Source organism: Bos indicus x Bos taurus, chromosome 16 (assembly GCF_003369695.1).
Source record: "Bos indicus x Bos taurus breed Angus x Brahman F1 hybrid chromosome 16, Bos_hybrid_MaternalHap_v2.0, whole genome shotgun sequence".
NCBI classification, from domain to species: domain Eukaryota; kingdom Metazoa; phylum Chordata; class Mammalia; order Artiodactyla; family Bovidae; genus Bos; species Bos indicus x Bos taurus.
The window spans coordinates 66087888-66107901 of NC_040091.1; the positions used below are offsets into that span (position 1 = coordinate 66087888).

Here is a 20014-nt window from a genome sequence, read left to right on the forward strand (position 1 = left end):
CTCACTCCTGTCTGACTCTTTGTGACCCCATGGACTGTAGCCTGCCGGGCTCCTCTATCCATGGAATTCTCCAAGCAAGAATACTGGAGTGGGTAGCTGTTCCCTTCTCCAGGCGATCTTTCCAACCCAGGAATTGAACCTGGGTCTCTTGCATTCTTTATTGTCTGACCATCAGGGAAGCTCTGATAAGAATGTACCTTACTTTAAAAAAAAAAAAGAGTATACTTAACTAATGCCTTGTTGAGTTGGAAATTCAAATTCATTAAATCATCTTAAACAGTGAGAAGCACAAGAAAAGTATTATGTTTTACTAAACTCCCAGAGTGAATTTGTTCCTTATAGTAGATTTTTAAAAAAACCAATCGTTGTGTGTGTGCTGTTCAGTCTGACTCTTTGCTACACTATGGACTATAACCTGCCAGGTTCCTCTGTCCGTGGAATTTTCCAGGCAAGAATACTGGAGTGTGTTGCCATTTCCTACTCCATGGGATCTTTCTGACCCAGGGATTGAACCCATCTGCGTTGGCAGGCAGATGCTTTACCACTCCCCTTCCTGGGGAGCCCTTAACCAATCATCAGTTCAGTTCAGTTCAGTCCCTCAGTCGTGTCCGACGCTTTGCGACCCCATGAATCACAGCACGCCAGGCTTCCCTGTCCATCACCAACTCCCGGAGTTCACCCAGACTCATGTCCATCGAGTCAGTGATGCCATCCAGCCATCTCATCCTCTGTCGTCCCCTTCTCCTCCTGCCCCCTAACCCTCCCAGCATCAGAGTCTTTTCCAATGAGTCAACTCTTCGCATGAGGTGGCCAAAGTACTGGGGTTTCAGCTTTAGCATCATTCCTTCCAAAGAAATCCCAGGGCTGATCTCCTTCAGAATGGACTGGTTGGATCTCCTTGCAGTCCAAGGGACTCTCAAGAGTCTTCTCCAACACCACAGTTCAAAAGCATCAATTCTTCGGCGCTCAGCCTTCTTCACAGTCCAACTCTCACATCCATACATGACCACTGGAAAAACCATAGCCTTGACTAGACGAACCTTTGTTGGCAAAGTAATGTCACTGCTTTTGAATATGCTATCTAAGTTGGTCATAACTTTCCTTCCAAGGAGTAAGTGTCTTTTAATTTCATGGCTGCAGTCATAATATCTAACATAATGTCTTTTAGATTGCCATGAAAGTTACCAACAGTAGCAGCAGTAGCAATAGCAGAGTTAGCCTGGTCAATCCATTCCAAGCATTACATTTGCTTGCTATCCTCATTAAACAACCTCATCAAACACTTCTCACAACAAACCCAGTGTTTTAGGAATGGTTCAGTTTTCCCTTACTAAAATGGGGGAAATCAAGACATGGAGATTTAGGAACTGGATAAAAGTTAAAAACAAAACCAAAAAATATTATGGCAGAGCCTTGATTGTAACCCAAGTAGCTTTGATTCCAGTGCCTGAGCTCTTAAGCAAAATAACAGACTGCCTCTTAGGTCAAACATTTAGTAAATGAAGGCCACATGAGTGGCTAATTCCAAATTCAGTGTCACCTTTCATCTAGGTTGTATAGATTTTCTGATGGCATTTGAGTCATTTAAGCACTATAAATTAGTTTGGTTGGGAAGTGCACTTGGTCAAATTGCCTTCCCAGTGTCCCTTCTAATTGCTATTAGTGGATCCTTATAAAATATGTTAATTATTGCATTTTGGTTTGAGTAATGTTGTATAGAAAGTAACAACCCTCACCTTGTGGAGTTCAAATTTTAAACAGAGGCATGTGCTTAGTCGCCTAGTTGTGTCTGACTCTTTGAGGCCCCATGGACTGTAACCCACCAGGCTCTTCTGTCCATGGAATTCTCCAGGCAAGAATACTGGAGTGAGTTGCCATGCCCTCCTCTAGGGGACCTTCCCAACCCAGGGATCAAACCTGGGTCTCCTGCATTGCAGGCAGATTCTTTACCAACGGAGCCACCAGGGAAGGCTTGATATAATTGGTTAACAGGAAGGCTCCTCAGAGGGAAGAAGAAAAGCATGGGAACTTGGAGCAGGGGTATTGAAACCCTGAGATGGAAGACTTCCCTGATGGTCCAGTGGTTAGTATTCCACATTTCCAAATTAGGGGGTGCAGGTTCGATCATTGGATAGGGAACTAAGATCCCCCGTGCCATGCAGTGCGGTTAATCAATCCATCAGTCAGTCACACCCCGAGAGAGTAAGAAAGGACTGATTACTGTGACACAGGAGAAATGCCACAGTGTCTCTTGTTTTTTATTTGGATGTGCACCACAGCCTTTTGGGGCCTGTGGGGACATGCGAGTCTTTGCTTATGCAGTAGTGTGTCGATGATTTGGGAGGAGAAGAGGTGAGATGGCTCTTATGTGAAAGCTTTCCTCTCACCAAGTATGGGCACAAAGCACAGACTTGTCTTGGGTTGAAAACGCCTTGGGACCTAGTCACAATGGCATAAAGTAATTAATTTCAGTGACCTTAGACTATAGTAATTTCCAAATCTGGGATGCTTTTAGTCACCAACTAAGGTATATGCAGATCAGGAAGCAACGGTTAGAACTGGACATAGAACAATAGACTGGTTCCAAATAGGAAAAGGAGTACGTCAAGGCTGTATATTGTCACCCTGCTTATTTAACTTCTATGCAGAGTACATCATGAGAAACGCTGGGCTGGAAGAAGCACAAGCTGGAATCAAGATTGCCAGGAGAAATGTCAATAACATCAGATTTGCAGATGACACCACCCTTATGGCAGAAAGTGAAGAGGAACTAAAAGCCTCTTGATGAAAGTGAAAGAGGAGAGTGAAAAAAGTTGGCTTAAAGCTCAACATTCAGAAAATGAAGATCATGGCATCCGGTCCCATCACTTCATGGCAAATAGATAGGGAAACAGTGGAAACAGTGTCAGACTTTATTTTACTAGGCTCCAAAATCACTACAGATGGTGACTGCAGCCATGAAATTAAAAGACGCTTACTCCTTGGAAGGAAAGTTATGACCAACCTAGATAGCATATTCAAAAGCAGAGACATTACTTTGCCAACAAAGGTTCATCTAGTCAAGGCTATGGTTTTTCCAGTGGTCATGTATGGATGTGAGAGTTGGACTATGAAGAAAGCTGAGCGCTGAAGAATTGATGCTAATGAATTGTGGTGTTGGAGAAGACTCCTGAGAGTCCCTTGGACTGCAAGGAATCCAACCAGTCCATTCTAAAGGAAATCAGCCCTGGGTGTTCTTTGGAAGGAATGATGCTAAAGCTAAAACTCCAGTACTTTGGCCACCTCATGCAAAGAGTTGACTCATTGGAAAAGACTCTGATGCTGGGAGGGATTGGGGGCAGGAGGAAAAGGGGACGACAGAGGATGAGGTGACTGGATGGCATCACCGACTTGATGGACATGAGTCTGGGTGAACTCCGGGACATGGTGATGGACAGGGAGGCCTGGCATGCTGCGATTCATGGGGTCGCAAAGAGTCGGACACGACTGAGCGACTGAACTGAACTGAAGGTGATTACTCTGACCTTCCCTGTAGGAGAAGTGTTTAAATTTAAAATGGAAACTTGCGTTGATGGGGCTTCCCTGCTAGCTCAGCTGGTAAAGAATCCACCTGTATTGCAGGAGACCCCAGTTTGATTCCTGGTTGGGAAGATATGCTGGAGAAGGGATAGGCTACCCACTCCAGTATTCTTGGACTTCCCTGGTGGCTCAGTCAGTAAAGAATCTGCCTGCAGTGCAGGAGACCTGGTTTTGATCCCTGGGTTGGAAAGATTCCCTGAAGGAGGGCAGGGTTTCCCAGGTGGTGCTAGTGGTAAAGAACCTGCCTGCCAATACAGGAGACAGAAGAGACATGTATTTGATTCCTGGGTAGGGAAGATCCCTTGGAGGAGGAAATGGCAACCCACTCCAGTGTTCTTGCACGGAGAATCCAATGGAAGAGGAGTCTGGGGGGCTGCTGTCCACAGGGTCACAGAGAGTCAGACACAACTGAAGTGACTTTTGCACTCAAGTTAAACCAGTTCAGAACCATACCAAGAACTTAGAACCATACTAAGGCAGAATGCATGAGCACAACCTCAAGCCTATATGTGATCAAGTGAAATTTCTCTCTTTCTCCTTAATTTAGAAATACAGATAATACTTGTAATTTACAATATTTACAAATACAAATGTGAGAAATTTGAAGATAAAATAATCATTCCTCCACTTATTCCAAACGTCAGTTTTTGCTCTGGTGTGACTTTTCAGAATTTGTCTTTATGCGTATCTGCCTTTGTTCATAGTTGCAATCTAAGTACCTATAAGTCTTTTTTTTTTTTTTTTGATGTGGGTCATGTTTAATGTCTTTATTGGATTTATTACAATATTGTTTCTCTTGTCTCTGTTCTGATTTTTTGGCCACGAGGTGTGTATGGAATCTTAGCTCCCAAACAGGGATCAAGCCTGCAGCTTGGGTTGGAAGGCGCAGTCTTAATTACTGGACTGCTGGCCAAGTGATTTTACCTATAGTTCTGTGTTTTGCTGTTTTTGTTTAATGGTATATGATAAACATTTACTTGTTTTTCGACATGGAACAAGAGTTTAATTGCTGCCTAATGTTATTTAGAGACTCATGTTTTTTAATCATTTCTCTATTTTGATACTATTTGTTGCTGTCCTAGCGATGTCAGTATCTATTTTCAGTGGATTATAACAAAGTGGGAAATAACTTTACCACAAGATAACTTTAAGACATCATACCTATAATCATATCATACATATAACTACAGTGAATTTCATAAAAGTTGCAACTACTTATAATCTTAAAGAGTACAAATATGCCAGGTTTATTTAGTATGACCCTGGTTGCAGTGATAATATTAAACAAAATAATTTTCTTTCTTACAAGTTACTTCAAATTTGCTATAGTTTATGTCTCTCTATAACAAAATACGAGCATTTGTTTCTAGTCTTGTTTTTTTTATTATTCTGTTAATGAATTTTTCTTTCTTTTAGTGATGGTATTTTATACTTTTTTTTGGTAAAAATTTGAATGATTTCTTCAGATAACATGGATTTTTAGTTAAATCGATGAAACAAATGTTCCCAAATCTGGCTTCATAGCTTTTTAGGTTTTAACTTTTACTTGATTTTTATATATTTATATCTGTCAGTAGTGGCCCTTGTGATTTCTTCTATTACTTTGAAAAGGAGAATGTTATTTTTTATATATCTGATATATATATTCTCGTTTAGATTCAGTTGAAGTAATTATAATGGTTATACTGAACCTTTAACCCTTTGGAGGTTATTTTTACTAGATACTATAAAATTCGAATTAGAGTTACATTTTTTAACATAAATAATCTTATTTTATATATCTTCAGATGCTTATTTATAATCATTAATTTTTTTCCAGTTTTTACATATTTATTTGCGCATCAGTAAGTACTTCTGTCCTTTTAGTTACTTGTGCTTACGTTGTCCTATTTATACTTTTTTTGGCCAGTTTTCGTTGATAAAATCACCCATGTGCTATTTAGAATACATTAAAGAATATTGTTGCTAAGTATTCTAAAGCACAAATGAAAAAATTCTTTTTTAGATTTTTAATGTATTAAATCCATAAATTAACTTGAAATACATATATTTCAATATTTAGCTTTTCTTTATATAATCATGGCCTTTTAATTTAAAAAAATCTTTTATGTTTTTCAATAAGAAGTACTCCTTAGTTCGATGTCATGATAAACTTGGAGTATTCATACTGTGACTGAATGGTTCCTCCTTTAATCTGGCTGAATCTGACTTGTGTGTTTCTTCTGGACAGTTGGAGGCACCATCTGTAACCAGCCATGAAATACAAATTGTATAGTTTGCATAAATCTGCATACTAGTCAAATATTCTGATATTTGCATTTAAAATTGGCATTTCACAAAATATAGATGGTAAAATTCATGCTAATAGTTTAATCTAGACTTCATTGGGTTGCAAGGAGAAAAGAAGATCCTTCCAACATGGTACCTGCAAAACGAGCACCCCTGGGTACCAGGGTACCTGGAGGTCAAATGCAGACCCACCCTGGCCCCTGAGGTCCCTAGGGATACAGGCTGTCAAGTTTCCCCTTGTGCCAGTGGGACCCAAGCACTGTGCTCAGGCTGGAAACAGGTGAAGTTGAGACAGACATCTCCTCTGTCCGTGTCCCCGCTGCCTCAACCCTTGTTAGACAGGCGTCCCCCAGGGATTTATAAACTTTGGTGCTAGGTGCTGGGAAATGCTTGGTGCATGAATTGGGAGTGTATGAAAAGGCTCGTCCTGGCTAAGAGGCTAAGACTTGGCCTCTAGCCTTGACCGTCTGTCACATGCCCTCATCCTAACCCTCCCCGTCCTCATATCTAGGTCCTCGCTGCGTAGCAGGCGGATGGTGACAGTCAGCAGAAGCAGGGATGGGGCTGCTGGGTAGGGCCTGGCCTTTAAGGGAGTAGAACAGGTGCCCTGTCCCCTGAAGGTGGTGTGGGGCAGGACTGTGGAAATGAGGCTCCAGGTTTGCAGTGCCTATTACATCTGCCCATTGAACTTTGCTTTACAAAACACAAATTAAGAGATAAAATTACTTCAGGACAGTGACTACAAGCATTAAACTCCAAGGCAGGGATCCTTTTGAGATTAGGGCTTTATACAACATACTGGTCATAAGTCCATTCAACCACCTCTTAGTTTGTAAGATACACCCAGATATTTCCGACTTTCTTATACTCAAACCTCCACTCTTTAAATGTAAATATTTGCTTTCTCCTGACAGTTTGAACCAGGCTTTAGGATAGAATGCCTGTTTGTTGAATGAATGAATGAATGCAATTGTTCAGGGAATACCACACGCATAACATATATACAGATACATGCTATGCTATGCTAAGTCACTTCAGTCGTGTCTGACTCTGTGTGACCCCAGAGACAGCAGACCACCAGGCTCCCCTGTCCCTGGGATTCTCCAGGCAAGAACACTGGAGTGGGTTGCCATTTTCCTTCTGCAATGCATGAAAGTGAAAAGTGAAAGTGAAGTCGCTCAGTCGTGTCCGATTCTTAGAGACCCCATGGACTGCAGCCCACCAGGCTCCTCTGTCCATGGGATTTTCCAGGCAAGAGTACTGGAGTGGGGTGCCATTGCCTTCTCCATACAGATACATAAAAGCGGCTATATTTTTGCCATGTCTCTGATTCTCATTGTTTGCAGATAAAGTGTTTACTTCATGAATATGGTTTTGGACCACTGAATTACATTTTCCCTGAAAACATGATCAAAGGATTGCATGCATTTGTTAAGTTGTAGAAACAATCAGGACTGAGATTGTCTGTTCTCCTAACATGTTGAAATTTCAGCAATATTAATGATTCTTTTCTAAGGATTTGCAAGCATATTTTTTTCTTTTTCAAAAATACTTTACTGCTCTTTTTATAATTTTTATTTTCTTTATCCCTCCCTGCTGCCTAAATTTATTTGGAAGACCGGTAATGCTAAGGAATTGTCTAAGAGAACAATGAAAACTTTGAAATGAATTGTCATATTTTTTTTTAATCTTAAAGTTTAAAACACATTTTTCTGTAAGAATATAATTATTTAAATTTTAAAATATTCTTGAATGTAATATCTATTTTCTTCTTGTTTTTTTTTTTCAGAATACCTTAATCACAATGGAGAGCTTGTTTATTAAATTTGTTAAAATAGCATGACTTAAAATATTATATGTTTTATTATATTTCTGAGTGTAACTTACCAATGCGTGGGTATGTTTTGATGTTTAAATATTTAGGAGTACAGGCAAAACTAAGAATCTGGATTTTGTTGGGTCATTAAAAATCCCACGGCTGTTTTTGCAAGAGTGCTTGCTGGAGCTCTGGCCAAAGTCCAGTCTAAGCAATAACATCCTACTCAGTATACCTCATGATCCTGTGTCAGTTATTAAGGCATTCTTCTTTGCTTCCTGCTCTAAACAGCTATGAAACATTGCTGAATTCATGTGCATGATTTTTTCAATATCCTGTTCAGTCTAAGTGAAATGACCCTTGCAATATACATACATTATCTACAGTTGTGCTAAGTGCAATGTGTTTACGATTATACAACTCATTGTTAAATGAATAACCTCTTTGGAAAGTAAAACAGAATGCTGTGTATGTAATCAATATTACATACTGTGCATGAATTCATCCTTGACTCAGATTTTATAAAACACACCAAGTTACATCACTTCATGTCAAAACAATCATTAAGGGTCTTTAAGTGGTCTTGAAAATTACCTGTTTTAATGTGAGCAGGCATGTACTCAGTTAAATGAGTCCTGAAATATCTTTGACATTAGCTCAGCTCAAAGTCAGGAAACAGTTCTTTTTTGTGACTTAGATGCAAATCATTCAAAAATGGTGCTGGACAGCAACATTATAATTAAATGAGGAGAGAGAAATCTGGAAAGAGTATCTTGTTAAATTGAAAACAATGAAAGTATACTTATTAATCTGATTTTCTATAACATTCCAAAGCAAGAAACGTAATTATTGATTTTTATTTAAATAATTTAAATGCTTTAAATATGTATATATTTATATTACAGTTTTGCACAGAAGATATTATAATTGATTTGTGTAAGATTAATTGAGAGTAGAATTTTTAGAAAGTGAATGTGTTAAGAGTCAGCTCATAGAAGGCATTTTGAACAGGCCATGTCCCAGTGCCTAGAATTTCTTTGCTCTGATATCACCCTCTGTGAATTCAGTGTTCTCTTCAAGTCCCAACTCATACCATGTCTTCTCCCTGATGTCTTCACTGTGTATTTCCCAAGAGCTCAGGGGTATTTCTCTGGACACTGAAAATATTTGCTCTTCTCTGAGGCTAGATTAATTTTTCATAGCTTGCTTTTTTTTAAATTTTATTTTATTTTTAAACTTTACAATATTGTGTTAGTTTTGCCAAATATCGAAATGAATCTGCCACAGGTATACATGTGTTCCCCATCCTGAACCCTCCTCCCTCCTCCCTCCCCATACCATCCCTCTGGGTCGTCCCAGTGCACCAGCCCCAAGCACATAGCTTGCTATTTAAAAAAATTTTCAACTGTATTTAAATTTCCTCCATGGCAAGCACTGTGATTTATATATTTATTTTGACCTTTTGTAATGCTTTGCGAATATTGATTAATTTATAGTGCAGCTTAGGGGTTTTCATTTTAATTTTTCACATATTTATGTACAGTTATAAATATAAAACTACATATTTTAAAAAACCAAGGAAATTGTAAGCATTGTTATCAAACCATTCACAAAAAGTGTTTGAGACTCCAGCAAGCAGCAGTAAATATACCTCTTGTTATCAAGGAACCACTTTGAGTAAAGAAAAACTGTAAGGAGCAGAAATCTGTTAGTGAAAAGGAAAAAGGAAGTGAGGAACTGGATATTGATCTTGCCAAGTGAAGCAGTAAAAGAAAATACTACATTGTGAACTTCTTTCCATTATTTGCTCAAATTCAACTCAGCAACTCAGATTAGGAGAACAATGGCTGAGATGTTGGAAATAAATCCAACCCATCTGATAAATCCCTAGGAAACAGGAAATAACACAATCAATGAGAAGAGGAAAGACTTGTTTAGAGTTTCAGACATTTTTTTTTTAATCAAAAATGATCTTCTGAAGTGTAACTTGCTCCTTGTACTTATAATTCTTTTATAAGCAAAAGAATTTTGCTTATAAAATGTTTTGCTTAAAAATGTTTCTTTTGCTTTTTTAAGATCAGCAGTATGTGGGAAATTGTACATGTTGACTATCTGCATCAATAACTTGATGAAAGAATAAATACTTTTGTGTAAAGAGGAAGTCAACCATTCAGTTACCTAGTGAGTGTCGTCATGCTGATTATGTAGTGTGATCTTTAGCTGTAGCCTGGAGGTTCCACAGTAAAATGAAAGGCACACGAAATGAAGGGTCTGAAGACCTGGGCTTAATCTTTATTCTTTCGTTTCCCGTCTTCTCATCTTCAAATGTTTATTTAGAATTTATTTATAGGTACATCTCCTTAGGCTGATAATCAAGTGAGGGAGACAAAAAGCAATGGCAATCACATATCATGTGATAGATGCTCTCAGGTCAGTATGGTAGGACCCTTCAAAGGGACTGGTGGCTTTGGCTTATCATACCACCTTCAATTATTTGTATAATAATATTGGCTTCCTTGGTGGCTCAGATGGTAAAGAATCTGCCTGCAATGCGGGAGACCAGGTTCGATTACTGGGTTGGGAAAATCCCCTGGAGAAGGGAATGGCTACCCACTCCGGTATTCTTACCTAGAGAATTCCATGGACAGAGGAGCCTGGCGGGCTGTAATCCATGAGTTAGCAAAGAGTCGGACGTGACTGAAAACCACCACCGTACCGAACCATAGGTAATAGCAGTAATTTGATGAAATACAGAGCTGTTGTGAAAACTTGATATATAGAATTTTTAAAAAATTAGCATTAGTAAAGTACTTTTTCATTGTTTCTAATTTGAAATCCTAAATTTTCATTTCCTTTTTGAAATCTCCTTGATTCATTCTGAAAAGTGCTTTTCCTATATTAGTACTCCCGCTCTACTTTTTCCGTACTTTTCTTTCTGTATTTATTGTGAAAAAGTGAAACTGTTAGTTGCTCCTTGCCTTGTGTTGGTCGCTGAGTTATGTCCGACTCTCTGTGACCCCATGGACTGTAGCCTGCCAGGCTCCTCTGTATATGGGATTTTCTAGGCAAAAATACTGGAGTGGGTTGCCTTGCCCTTCTCTAGGGAATTTTCCCAACCCAGGGATTGAACCTGGGTCTCCTGAAATTCAGGTAGATTCTTTACCCTGAGTCACCAGGGTAGTCCCTATGTAATGTCGTATGTCATAATAATTATATCTCAGTAAAACTGGAAGAAAAAAATTGTTTCTTTTAATCTATTTTCAAATACCCAGGCACATGACAATCAAGAATTCTAGATATTGTGTGCATCAGTTTAGGTACTCCAAATACGACCTGTTTTGCCCATGATCCAGAGGAAAGGAGAAAGTTCACAGTGATATAATCATTGATAGAATGAAGATCTTGGAAAAGAGGAAATGTTAGTGAGCTGTGGAGGTTGCTCAGTATAGAGAATGTTTTTAGATGTCTTAACCTCTTTCTTCACTACCAAAGTTTTTCAATTTCATCATCTCTGAACCTCAGGTTTTCTTGTCCGTAGATAACAAAATTGAAGCAAATGATTTTTAATGACCCATCAAGCTTGAGGATTCTCTTTGGAGACTGATGGCTGTTTTATATTGGATTGGCCAAAAAGTTCATTCGGATTTTCCTTTGGAGAAAACCGAACGAACTTTTTGGCCAACCCAGTATATCTATATAGGTGTTATTTTGGTAAGCAACCAGATAAAGTCATTGAATAAAATGGAATATGATCATTTATTCTGTTAAACGTTATGCCCCTTCATTCTTCCCGTGTCTTTATCATACAAACATCAACCAACATTAATGTTTACTGAAGAAATGGCAGAAGGTCCAAGGAGATGGGACTTGATTCATACTTTCTAGAGTGAGAGGTGTCTGGGCAGATGAAAGACGTGGGAATGGCCATGAAAGATGCGAAGGAAGAGCAGTGTCTTCATGCTAAGCAGTGTGACAAAGTTTGAAGATTAGCTACATAGAAGAGAGGACCTGTAATGCTTTGGAGAGTTCTCATTCAATTCTGTAAGCAATAGAGGACCATGCTCAGTCAGGAAAAGAAGACAAAGTTACACTTGTTGAATGTCGTTGAAGGTGAGAAAAAAAAAAAGAGAGAAGAGGAAATTGCTCATGACACAGCTGGTGTAGGGCTCTATTAAATGAAGAGAAAGGCTGAAATGGACACAAGTCCTAAAAGGAAGGTTGATTTTGCCAAATAGTTATATCATTCCATTCAAAAGAGTTGGAAAAGATGCTTATAGCTGGAGGGATATGGCAGCCTGGCAAGGCTTTATCTCTCCTGAGTATTTTTTTTTTTTTGGTCTGAGTATTTCTTATAACTGATAAAAGGTTTATCTCAAGTGTCCAGTGTGATTTGCAAAAATGTATATAAATAAGCTTCAGGAAATATTTCCTGTCTTTGTTGAAAACAGGTGGGTATTTGAATCTCTCGATAATTAAATGAAGGCTAATCAGTTCTCCTATTTTAATAGCATCCCCTAATCTCTACTATTGAAGACAGACATGTGTCAGGGCTATTTAAAAAATTGTTATTATAAGGAATGTTCTTGCATGTCTGTACTATTTATTTTCATATAATTGATTTTTCTAGTATTCTTTTATTCCTTTCTGGTTCTTGAGTTTTCAATTCTAGAATTATTTTAGTATTATGCCATGTAGAAGCACAGAAGCGTGGCTTGATGGTGCTGCTGACAATTTATATGTCAGGGTGTAACTGCCTGGTATATTCTTTGCTGTTTTGCATTCCTTTGCAAAATATGCCTTTGTTTAGTCTTGAGGGAGTAGTCTTCTCCGATTTTCCATATACTCAGGACATGACGTTTACATAGCTAATGACTGTTCTTCTCTGTATGGAATTCAGATGTTTGCATTTTCACACAGTTTCTCCAATCACCTCTTCATTCCTTTTGCATGCTGCAAGATGTCTAATCTGTGGTGAAGAATGGAGACATATTTTCATGTAATTTCTAAGAAAAATTACATGGGCTATGACAAGCATATCATGCTTCCTATCCAGTTTACCTCATTTATTTCTAAAATTCTGCAATCTGTTTTTGTATCACATTTAGCATATTATAGAAGGCCTGGCTCATTAATTATTATCCTTTGAAGTCATAAGTCCTATTCTAACAGTATGTGTTTGAAGCTAATGTCTCATAAAAACTAAATGTTAAGTATCTTTATAATTTTGTATTATTATCTTCATTACATAAAATAGAAAAGCTTTGATCTACCCTAGGAATTTAAGGTGCTATGTCTGTACACATGATACTTGGATGAATTTTAAACTATTACTTAAATATATGGATGTTTCCAGGCTTCCCTGGTGGCTCAGACTGTAAAGCATCTGCCTGCAATGCAGGAGACCTGGGTTTGATTCCTGGGTCCCTGGGCAAGAAAGATCCCCTGGAGAAGGGAATGGCTACCCACTCCAGTCTTCTTGCCTGCAGAATTCCTCCTGGACAGAGGAGCCTTGTGGGCTATAGTCTGTGGGGTCGAATAGTCGGACACAACTGAATGACTAACATATGGGTGTTTCCAGGCTTCCCTAGTGGCTCAGCTGGTAAAGAATCTGCCTGCAATGAGGGAGACCTGGGTTTGATCCCTGGGTCGGGAAGATCCCCTGGAGAACAGCATAGCAACCCACTCCAGTATTCTTGCCTGGAGAATCCTCATGGACAGAGGAGACTGGTGGGCTGCAGTCCATAGGTCACAAAGATTTGGACATGACTGAGTGACTAAATACACACCCATGGATGTTTTCTGGGGGAAGTAATTGATACCTGTAAAGGCCAGTTTCAGCTTGTCTATTTTAAAGGTTAATTTTTTTTTTTTTAAGAAAATGGTCTTTGCAGATTAAAATGTTTGCTATTAAATAAACATGTTCTGTGTGTGTATCTATATTTATATTTCTATCAACTTAACCCTACTGGTATCTGGACTTCTTCTCTTCACCTGACTTAGGTCTTGGTTTTCACCAGGAAACGGTCCTGCTACTTGTTTCCACTTGAAACAATGGTTTGTGCATTATATTAGGACAGTCATGAGGGTTGCAGTGACCCCAGAGGTAATTACTTTCGTCAAAGGCAGTTTAGGAGAATGGTGATAATGAGGGACAGCAACCCCAGCTATGGCAAATGAAGTGGTAGTGACTGTGTTTGAACTTTCAATATCCTGGTATCTGTGCTTCTGATCTTCCTATCTGTGCTCCTGCAAGTTCTTAAAACCCTGTGGACAAAGAAGGGTCATTTGGCTTTTTTTTTGGTTTAGTATTAAATGTTTTATTTGCAAACAAATTTACAACTTGTAGTTGACAAATCAAAATTAAAAGACGGATAGTGATTAATTTAGAGTTCAACAACAAAATAGTTGCTCCGTAAATACTCACTAACTGGTGAGAGTGAAAAGAGACTGAAACTGATGTCTCCTGATTCTTTGCCCTGTGACATTTTAACTCCCTCTTTGCATTTTCCTGGTGGCTCAGCTGGTAGAGAATCCACCTGCAATGTGGGAGACCTGGGTTTGATTCCTGGGTCGGGAAGATCTCCTGGAGAAGGGAAAGGCTACCCATACCAGTATTCTGGCCTGGAGAATTCCATGGACTGTTTCATCCATGGGTTTGCAAAGTTGGACACGACTGGGTGACTCACTTTCACTTTTTTGCATTTCCTAAGGCTAAAAATTCACTATTTTAAGTATGCATCATTTATGCCAAATTTTAAAGTAGTCTTTGGTAGCTCTAAATTGAGAAATGGTCTTTGTTGTTTTGTTGACTATTTCTAATTGTTCAGTTAACTGTACAGTGCATAGTGAAAGGACATTTGCAACCACAGTATGCTAAAGACTTTAATGCTATTGAGCACTATTCTTGACTTACGTCATTTTTATCTCCACAGAGATTGGCCCAGTAACAGTTACCACAGATCCCAAGAAATTTCAATATGAGCTCAGAGAACTCTATGTTCAGGTGAGTGCTTTCTTTTAATTTTATTTCTTTCAGGGGAAAGGAAAATCATGAACTTTTGGCTGATCATCTTCAGTTTTAAGTCTGAAAGTAATAATTCTTAGTTTTTAGATTCCAATACCACTTTTTCTGACTTGAATGATACACATGGAATTGGGACAGATTGGGTTCAAAACACCACCTTCATTTATGCATTGTCTGTAGCTGCTTCCACGCAACAGAGGCAGAGTTCTGTAGTTGTGACAGACTGGCCCACAAAGCCTAAGTGTTTACTGTGTGATGCTTCAGAGAAAAGTTTATTGACTTCTGCTCTAGATGACTTCCAGAGAAGGCAATGGCGACCCACTCCAGTACTCTTGCCTGGAAAATCCCATGGACAGAGAAGCCTGGTAGGCTGCAGTCCATGGGGTCGCTGAGTCGGACAGGACTGAGCGACTTCACTTTCACTTTTCACTTTCAAGCACTGGAGAAGGAAATGGCAACCCACTCCAGTATTCTTGCCTGGAGAATCCCAGGGACGAGGAAGCTTGGTGGGCTGCCATCTGTGGGGTCGCGCAGAGTCGGACAGTACTGAAGCGACTTAGCAGCAGCAGCAGCAGCAGCTAGATGACTTCAGTGGTAAATCCACTTACCAATGTAGGAGACACAGGAGATGTGGGTTCAATCCCCAGGTCAGGAAGACACCCTGGAGTAGAAAGTGGCAACCCACTCCAGTATCCTTGCTTAGAAAATTCCATGGACAGAAGAGCCTGGTGTGCTACAGTCCATGGGGGCTGCAAAAAGTCAGATACACCTGAGCACTAGATGACTCCTTTCGCTGACTCCTTTCACTGTGTCATAAGGAACAGTTAATTTTTTTCCTGTAATCGTTGTGCTATAATTAGGATAACTTAAAAATTCTTTAAGTCATCTATATAAATGTTTGTAAGCATAGTTTTGTTAGTAGAGTAGATGAATAGTTGGTTGAAATGTTATCCTGAAAAATAGGACTTGGAGATAAGGTTAACATGTACCTTCTCCTCATTCCTCGTAGAGGTCATTTTTCTCAAATCCATTGATTTTTTTTTTTTTTTTTTAAATAACTTGCTTCTTTGAGGCTGTTTTACTGTCCTGTCCTCCATGGATGGTCTCTGCTGCAATCACCTATAGGTCTTTTTGGGCACTGCTCATTGAAGCTGTTGGTGACTGGATCACTGGCTACCTGTCCCCTTTAGGGCTGCCATCATTCCAGGGCACCTCCGCAGTGACTGGAATGACCTGTCAGAACCTTCTGCTCTCAGTTCCTGACCTGGTCTTCAGTGACCTTTCCTTTCCTCCGTCTCAGTCTTCTATTCCCGCACACCCTCTGAACCTTGTGTGTTTGTGCTTAGTTGCTCAATCATGTCCAAGTCTTTGTAACCCCTTGGACGATAGCCCACCAGGCTCCTCTGTCCATGGGGATTCCCCAGGCAAAATACCCAATTCACTCTTTTCTCTCAGGTCACTCATTCAAGCTTTTAATCTCCTGCCGCAACCATCTGTCCACCAAGCTTGTTACAGTCTTACTGTAACTGCTTCTTCACCCTCATCAAACATTCCAGTCCAGTGATCCCTATCCTGTCTCCCAGGCCTTCGGAGTCTCCTTTTTTCACTTTCTTCCAATCTAGCTCAGAGTCTTGTCATGTCAAAAACAGCTTTTTTTCTTGTCCATTGCTTTTTTGTTCAAAAGGCAAAACTTCATTCCTGAAGGACCAAAATGACTATGCCAGGTGCCACTGGAGTCTCACGATATGGCAGGTTGATTTCACTATAAATACACAGCCACCTGCTTCCACTGGACTCTCAATACTCCCATGATCCGGTTCTGTTTCTTTGGTCAATTATATCTCCCACGCCTCCCAGTGACAGTTGCAAACTTTAGCTATTCTTCTTAAACCTGTATTCCATTGCCCTTTTCCTATGGACCATTTTCGGCTAATGATCCACTCTGAGCAAGCTGTCTCACTTACTGTTTCACACACAGGCACATTTAAATGGAAGCTCTTGGCTTCCTCATACCTTACGTGTAATCCACATGCATTTGATACCCATCCTATCCACATTCTCTACTTAATCACAACTCCTTGGCTTTCTTAGGATCTTAATGCTCTCAAGCTGTTTTTTTTTTTAAACTGCTTTAGGTTTCCCATTTACTTTTTAAAAAAATTGGAGGTCAGTTACTTTACAGTGTTGTGTTTCTGCTGTACAACAACATCAATCAGCTGTACATATACATATATCATCTCTTTTTTTGTTTTTACTTCCTCTTTAGGTCACCCCAGAGTATTGAGTAGGGTTCATGTTCTATACAAGAGGTTCTCTTTAGTTTATTTATACTATTTTATACATAGTATTAATAGTGTATATATATATCAATCCCAGTCTCCTAATTCCTCCCACCCCCTCCTCTGTTTCCTATAAATATGTTCAAGTCTACCTCCAAAACAAACCCCTGTCCCAGTGAATCCAACTGTTGGAAACAAAACAGACTAACCAACAAATCACTGTTTTTCTCAAAATTCTCTTACAAATAGCAACTTTCATTTCTCAGTTCCTTCAGTGCCTGGAAAGTTGTCAGTATTCCCTGCCATCTTTTCCTCACGTGCCTTCTGCAGTTACTTCTTAGTCTATTTCAATCTCGTCGCCACACCCATGCTCTATGTAGCTCTAGCTGGTGACACATAATCTCTGGCTTTGCTATATGCAGTGGAAACATTTCATTTGTCAGGATGTTAGTTAAACGTCTTTGTAGCTGTCGGCAATACTGGCCTCTCCCTTCATCTTGAGGCATTCTCTTCCTTTACATATTCTTTCACTTTTCATCCCACTATTCTTAAGCTTCCTAGGCAGCTCATTCCCCCCAGTTGGCCATTAAATGTTTAGGATCCTAGTAGGTTTGCAAACTGGCCCCATTTATTTGTCTCATTTTTATTTTTTCTCTTTAGGAAAAATCATCCATACACACATAAATACATTTCTAGCCTAGAACTCTCCTCTGAGAATTAGACCCTTCAGTCAGTCTCCAGGATGTCACAATGGCACTCCAAAGTGAAACTCACAGATGTTCTCTTTCCATTCCTTCTAATATGGTTCTAAATCTTGTTCTTTGTCTTCTGTTTGTTATCTTTGTGAATTATATCTGTAGTATCCTGGTTATTCACCAAAATTCTGAATCATCCTTAATATACATCTTTTCCCCTCCAAACCATCAATCAAATCTTGGTTTTTAACTTTCTTAATAATTTTTATATCAATTGACTTTCATTCATTAATATTAGCATGTCATAGTCCCAGTTATTGTATCTTTCAGTTCAGTTCAGTCTTTCAGTCGTGTCCGACTTTTTGTGACCCCATGAGTCGCAGCATGCCAGGCCTCCCTGTCCATCACCAACTCCTGGAGTTCACTGAAACTCATGTCCATTGAGTCGGTGATGCCATCCAGCCATCTCATCCTCTGTCGTCCCCTTCTCCTCCTGCCCCCAATCCCTCCCAGCATCAGGGTCTTTTCAAATGAGTCATCTCTTCCCATGAGGTGGCCAAAGTATTGGAGTTTCAGCTTTAGCATCAGTCCTTCCAATGAACACCCAGGACTGATCTCCTTTAGAATGGACTGGTTGAATCTCCCTGCAGTCCAAGGGACTCTGAAGAGTCTTTTCCAACACCACAGTTCAAAAGCATCAATTCTTCGGTGCTCAGCTTTCTTCACAGTCAAATTCTCACATCCCTACATGACCACTGGGAAAACCATAGCCTTGACTAGACGGACCCTTGTTGGCGAAGTAATATCTCTGCTTTTTAATATGCTATCTAGGTTGGTCATAATTGTATCTTTAGGCTGAATTAATGCAAAAAAGCTTCTAAGTGATTTCCCTGCTTTTATTCTTGCTTTAATTTTCCAGGCCTTTCTCTACTCTGACCAGCAGACAAAAGATCTAAAAAAAAGTTCAACATTCCCTTCTAATACCCTGTCCACTCACCTCCTACCCTCACGTCACCCAAGTCTTCCCAAATTCCTGAGTGACCTGAGGCCTGTCTACCTGTCAGCCCTTCCTGGAGCCACTGTGTCCCTTGGGCCTGAGATCTGCTCTAGGGGTCTTTGCGTAGAGTCTCCTGTGTCTGGATCCTCACCTGTCTCCCTGTGAGGCCCTTGCATGTGCTACTCTCCTTGCATGTGTGTGTGTTAGTCACTCAGTTGTGTCCGACTCTTTGTGACCCCATGGACAGTAGCGCACCAGGCTCCTCTGTCCATGGAATTCTCTAGGCAGAAATACTGGAGTGGGTTGCCATTTCCTTCTCATCTCCTTGCATAGGAAATTCTTGTTCTTCATCTTGGCCTCATGTCCATGCTTCTTTAATCGAGTTTAAAATCCTGTTTTCAAAATCTCATCTGGAATACCACTTCCTTAGAGAATCCCGTCCTGTCCTCCAGGATTGGTCATATCTCATGGCCTCTTTCTGTCACAAAGTAGTTGGGATTTCATAGTGAAAGATTATGTCTGATTGAGTTAATCACTGAATCCCTTAGTAAAATGCCTGGCATATAGAATGTGCTCATATAGAATGAATGGAAGAATGAATGAAGGAAGGAAGGAACAAACCACCACTGTGTACAAATTAACAGTTCAGATTGGAGTTTGAAGTTTAATACTTCAGTTGGTTTCACTGTCGAGTGCATGACTTCAGTTGGGACTATATATGGTATGAGCATAATTGGGGCACAGGGTGAAAAAACTCAGGAGTTTGGCATTCCAAATATGTATTCCATCGCGATTCTTTCATTGTGCCTGTCTCTATTTTTAAATTGCATGCTAAATTGGATTATGTTTCATAAATGTCTAAGTAGGTTTTTATAGTTATCCCTTGTCTCTTTTTCTCTTTTATTAAATTTCTTCTGATAATGTCTCTCATTAATCCTCTATTTCCTTTCTCATATCATTCTTTTTCAGTCATTATCTCAATACTTATTTACAATTCACTTTTCTATCCCCTGATATAGCAAATTCTTTTCCATTTTGGATGTCCACATTCTTTGAAAGAAAATTTACATAAAAATTTCTATCCAGTATGTGGAACACAGGAATTAAAAATTGTATTACCCTAATTGTTTATATTTTTATATTCTGGTGTTTTATCATGAACTCCTGAGTGCAAGAGCCTTACAGCTCTCATTGAGCCTCTGGTCTACCATGGGATGAATCAGTGTCTGCAGGAGAGTGGACTTAAATAGCTATTGAATAAATGAATGTCATACGAGCGTAAATTCTTTTAAAAATGTATATGTAACAGTGAAACTATATAAAATACAATACAAA

At 39.4% G+C, this 20014-nt stretch overlaps 1 protein-coding gene across 3 annotated transcripts in view; it reads left to right on the forward strand.

Annotated features, from left to right (window-relative positions):
* The window catches only part of HMCN1 (hemicentin 1), a 537282-nt gene that overhangs the window by 106597 nt on the left and 410671 nt on the right, over positions 1 to 20014 (forward strand). For all 3 annotated transcript variants that reach the window (XM_027565583.1, XM_027565584.1, XM_027565586.1), the window contains exon 2: positions 14617 to 14687. In XM_027565583.1, the coding sequence (XP_027421384.1) occupies positions 14617 to 14687 (71 nt within the window). The remainder of the gene's footprint in view (positions 1 to 14616; positions 14688 to 20014) is intronic.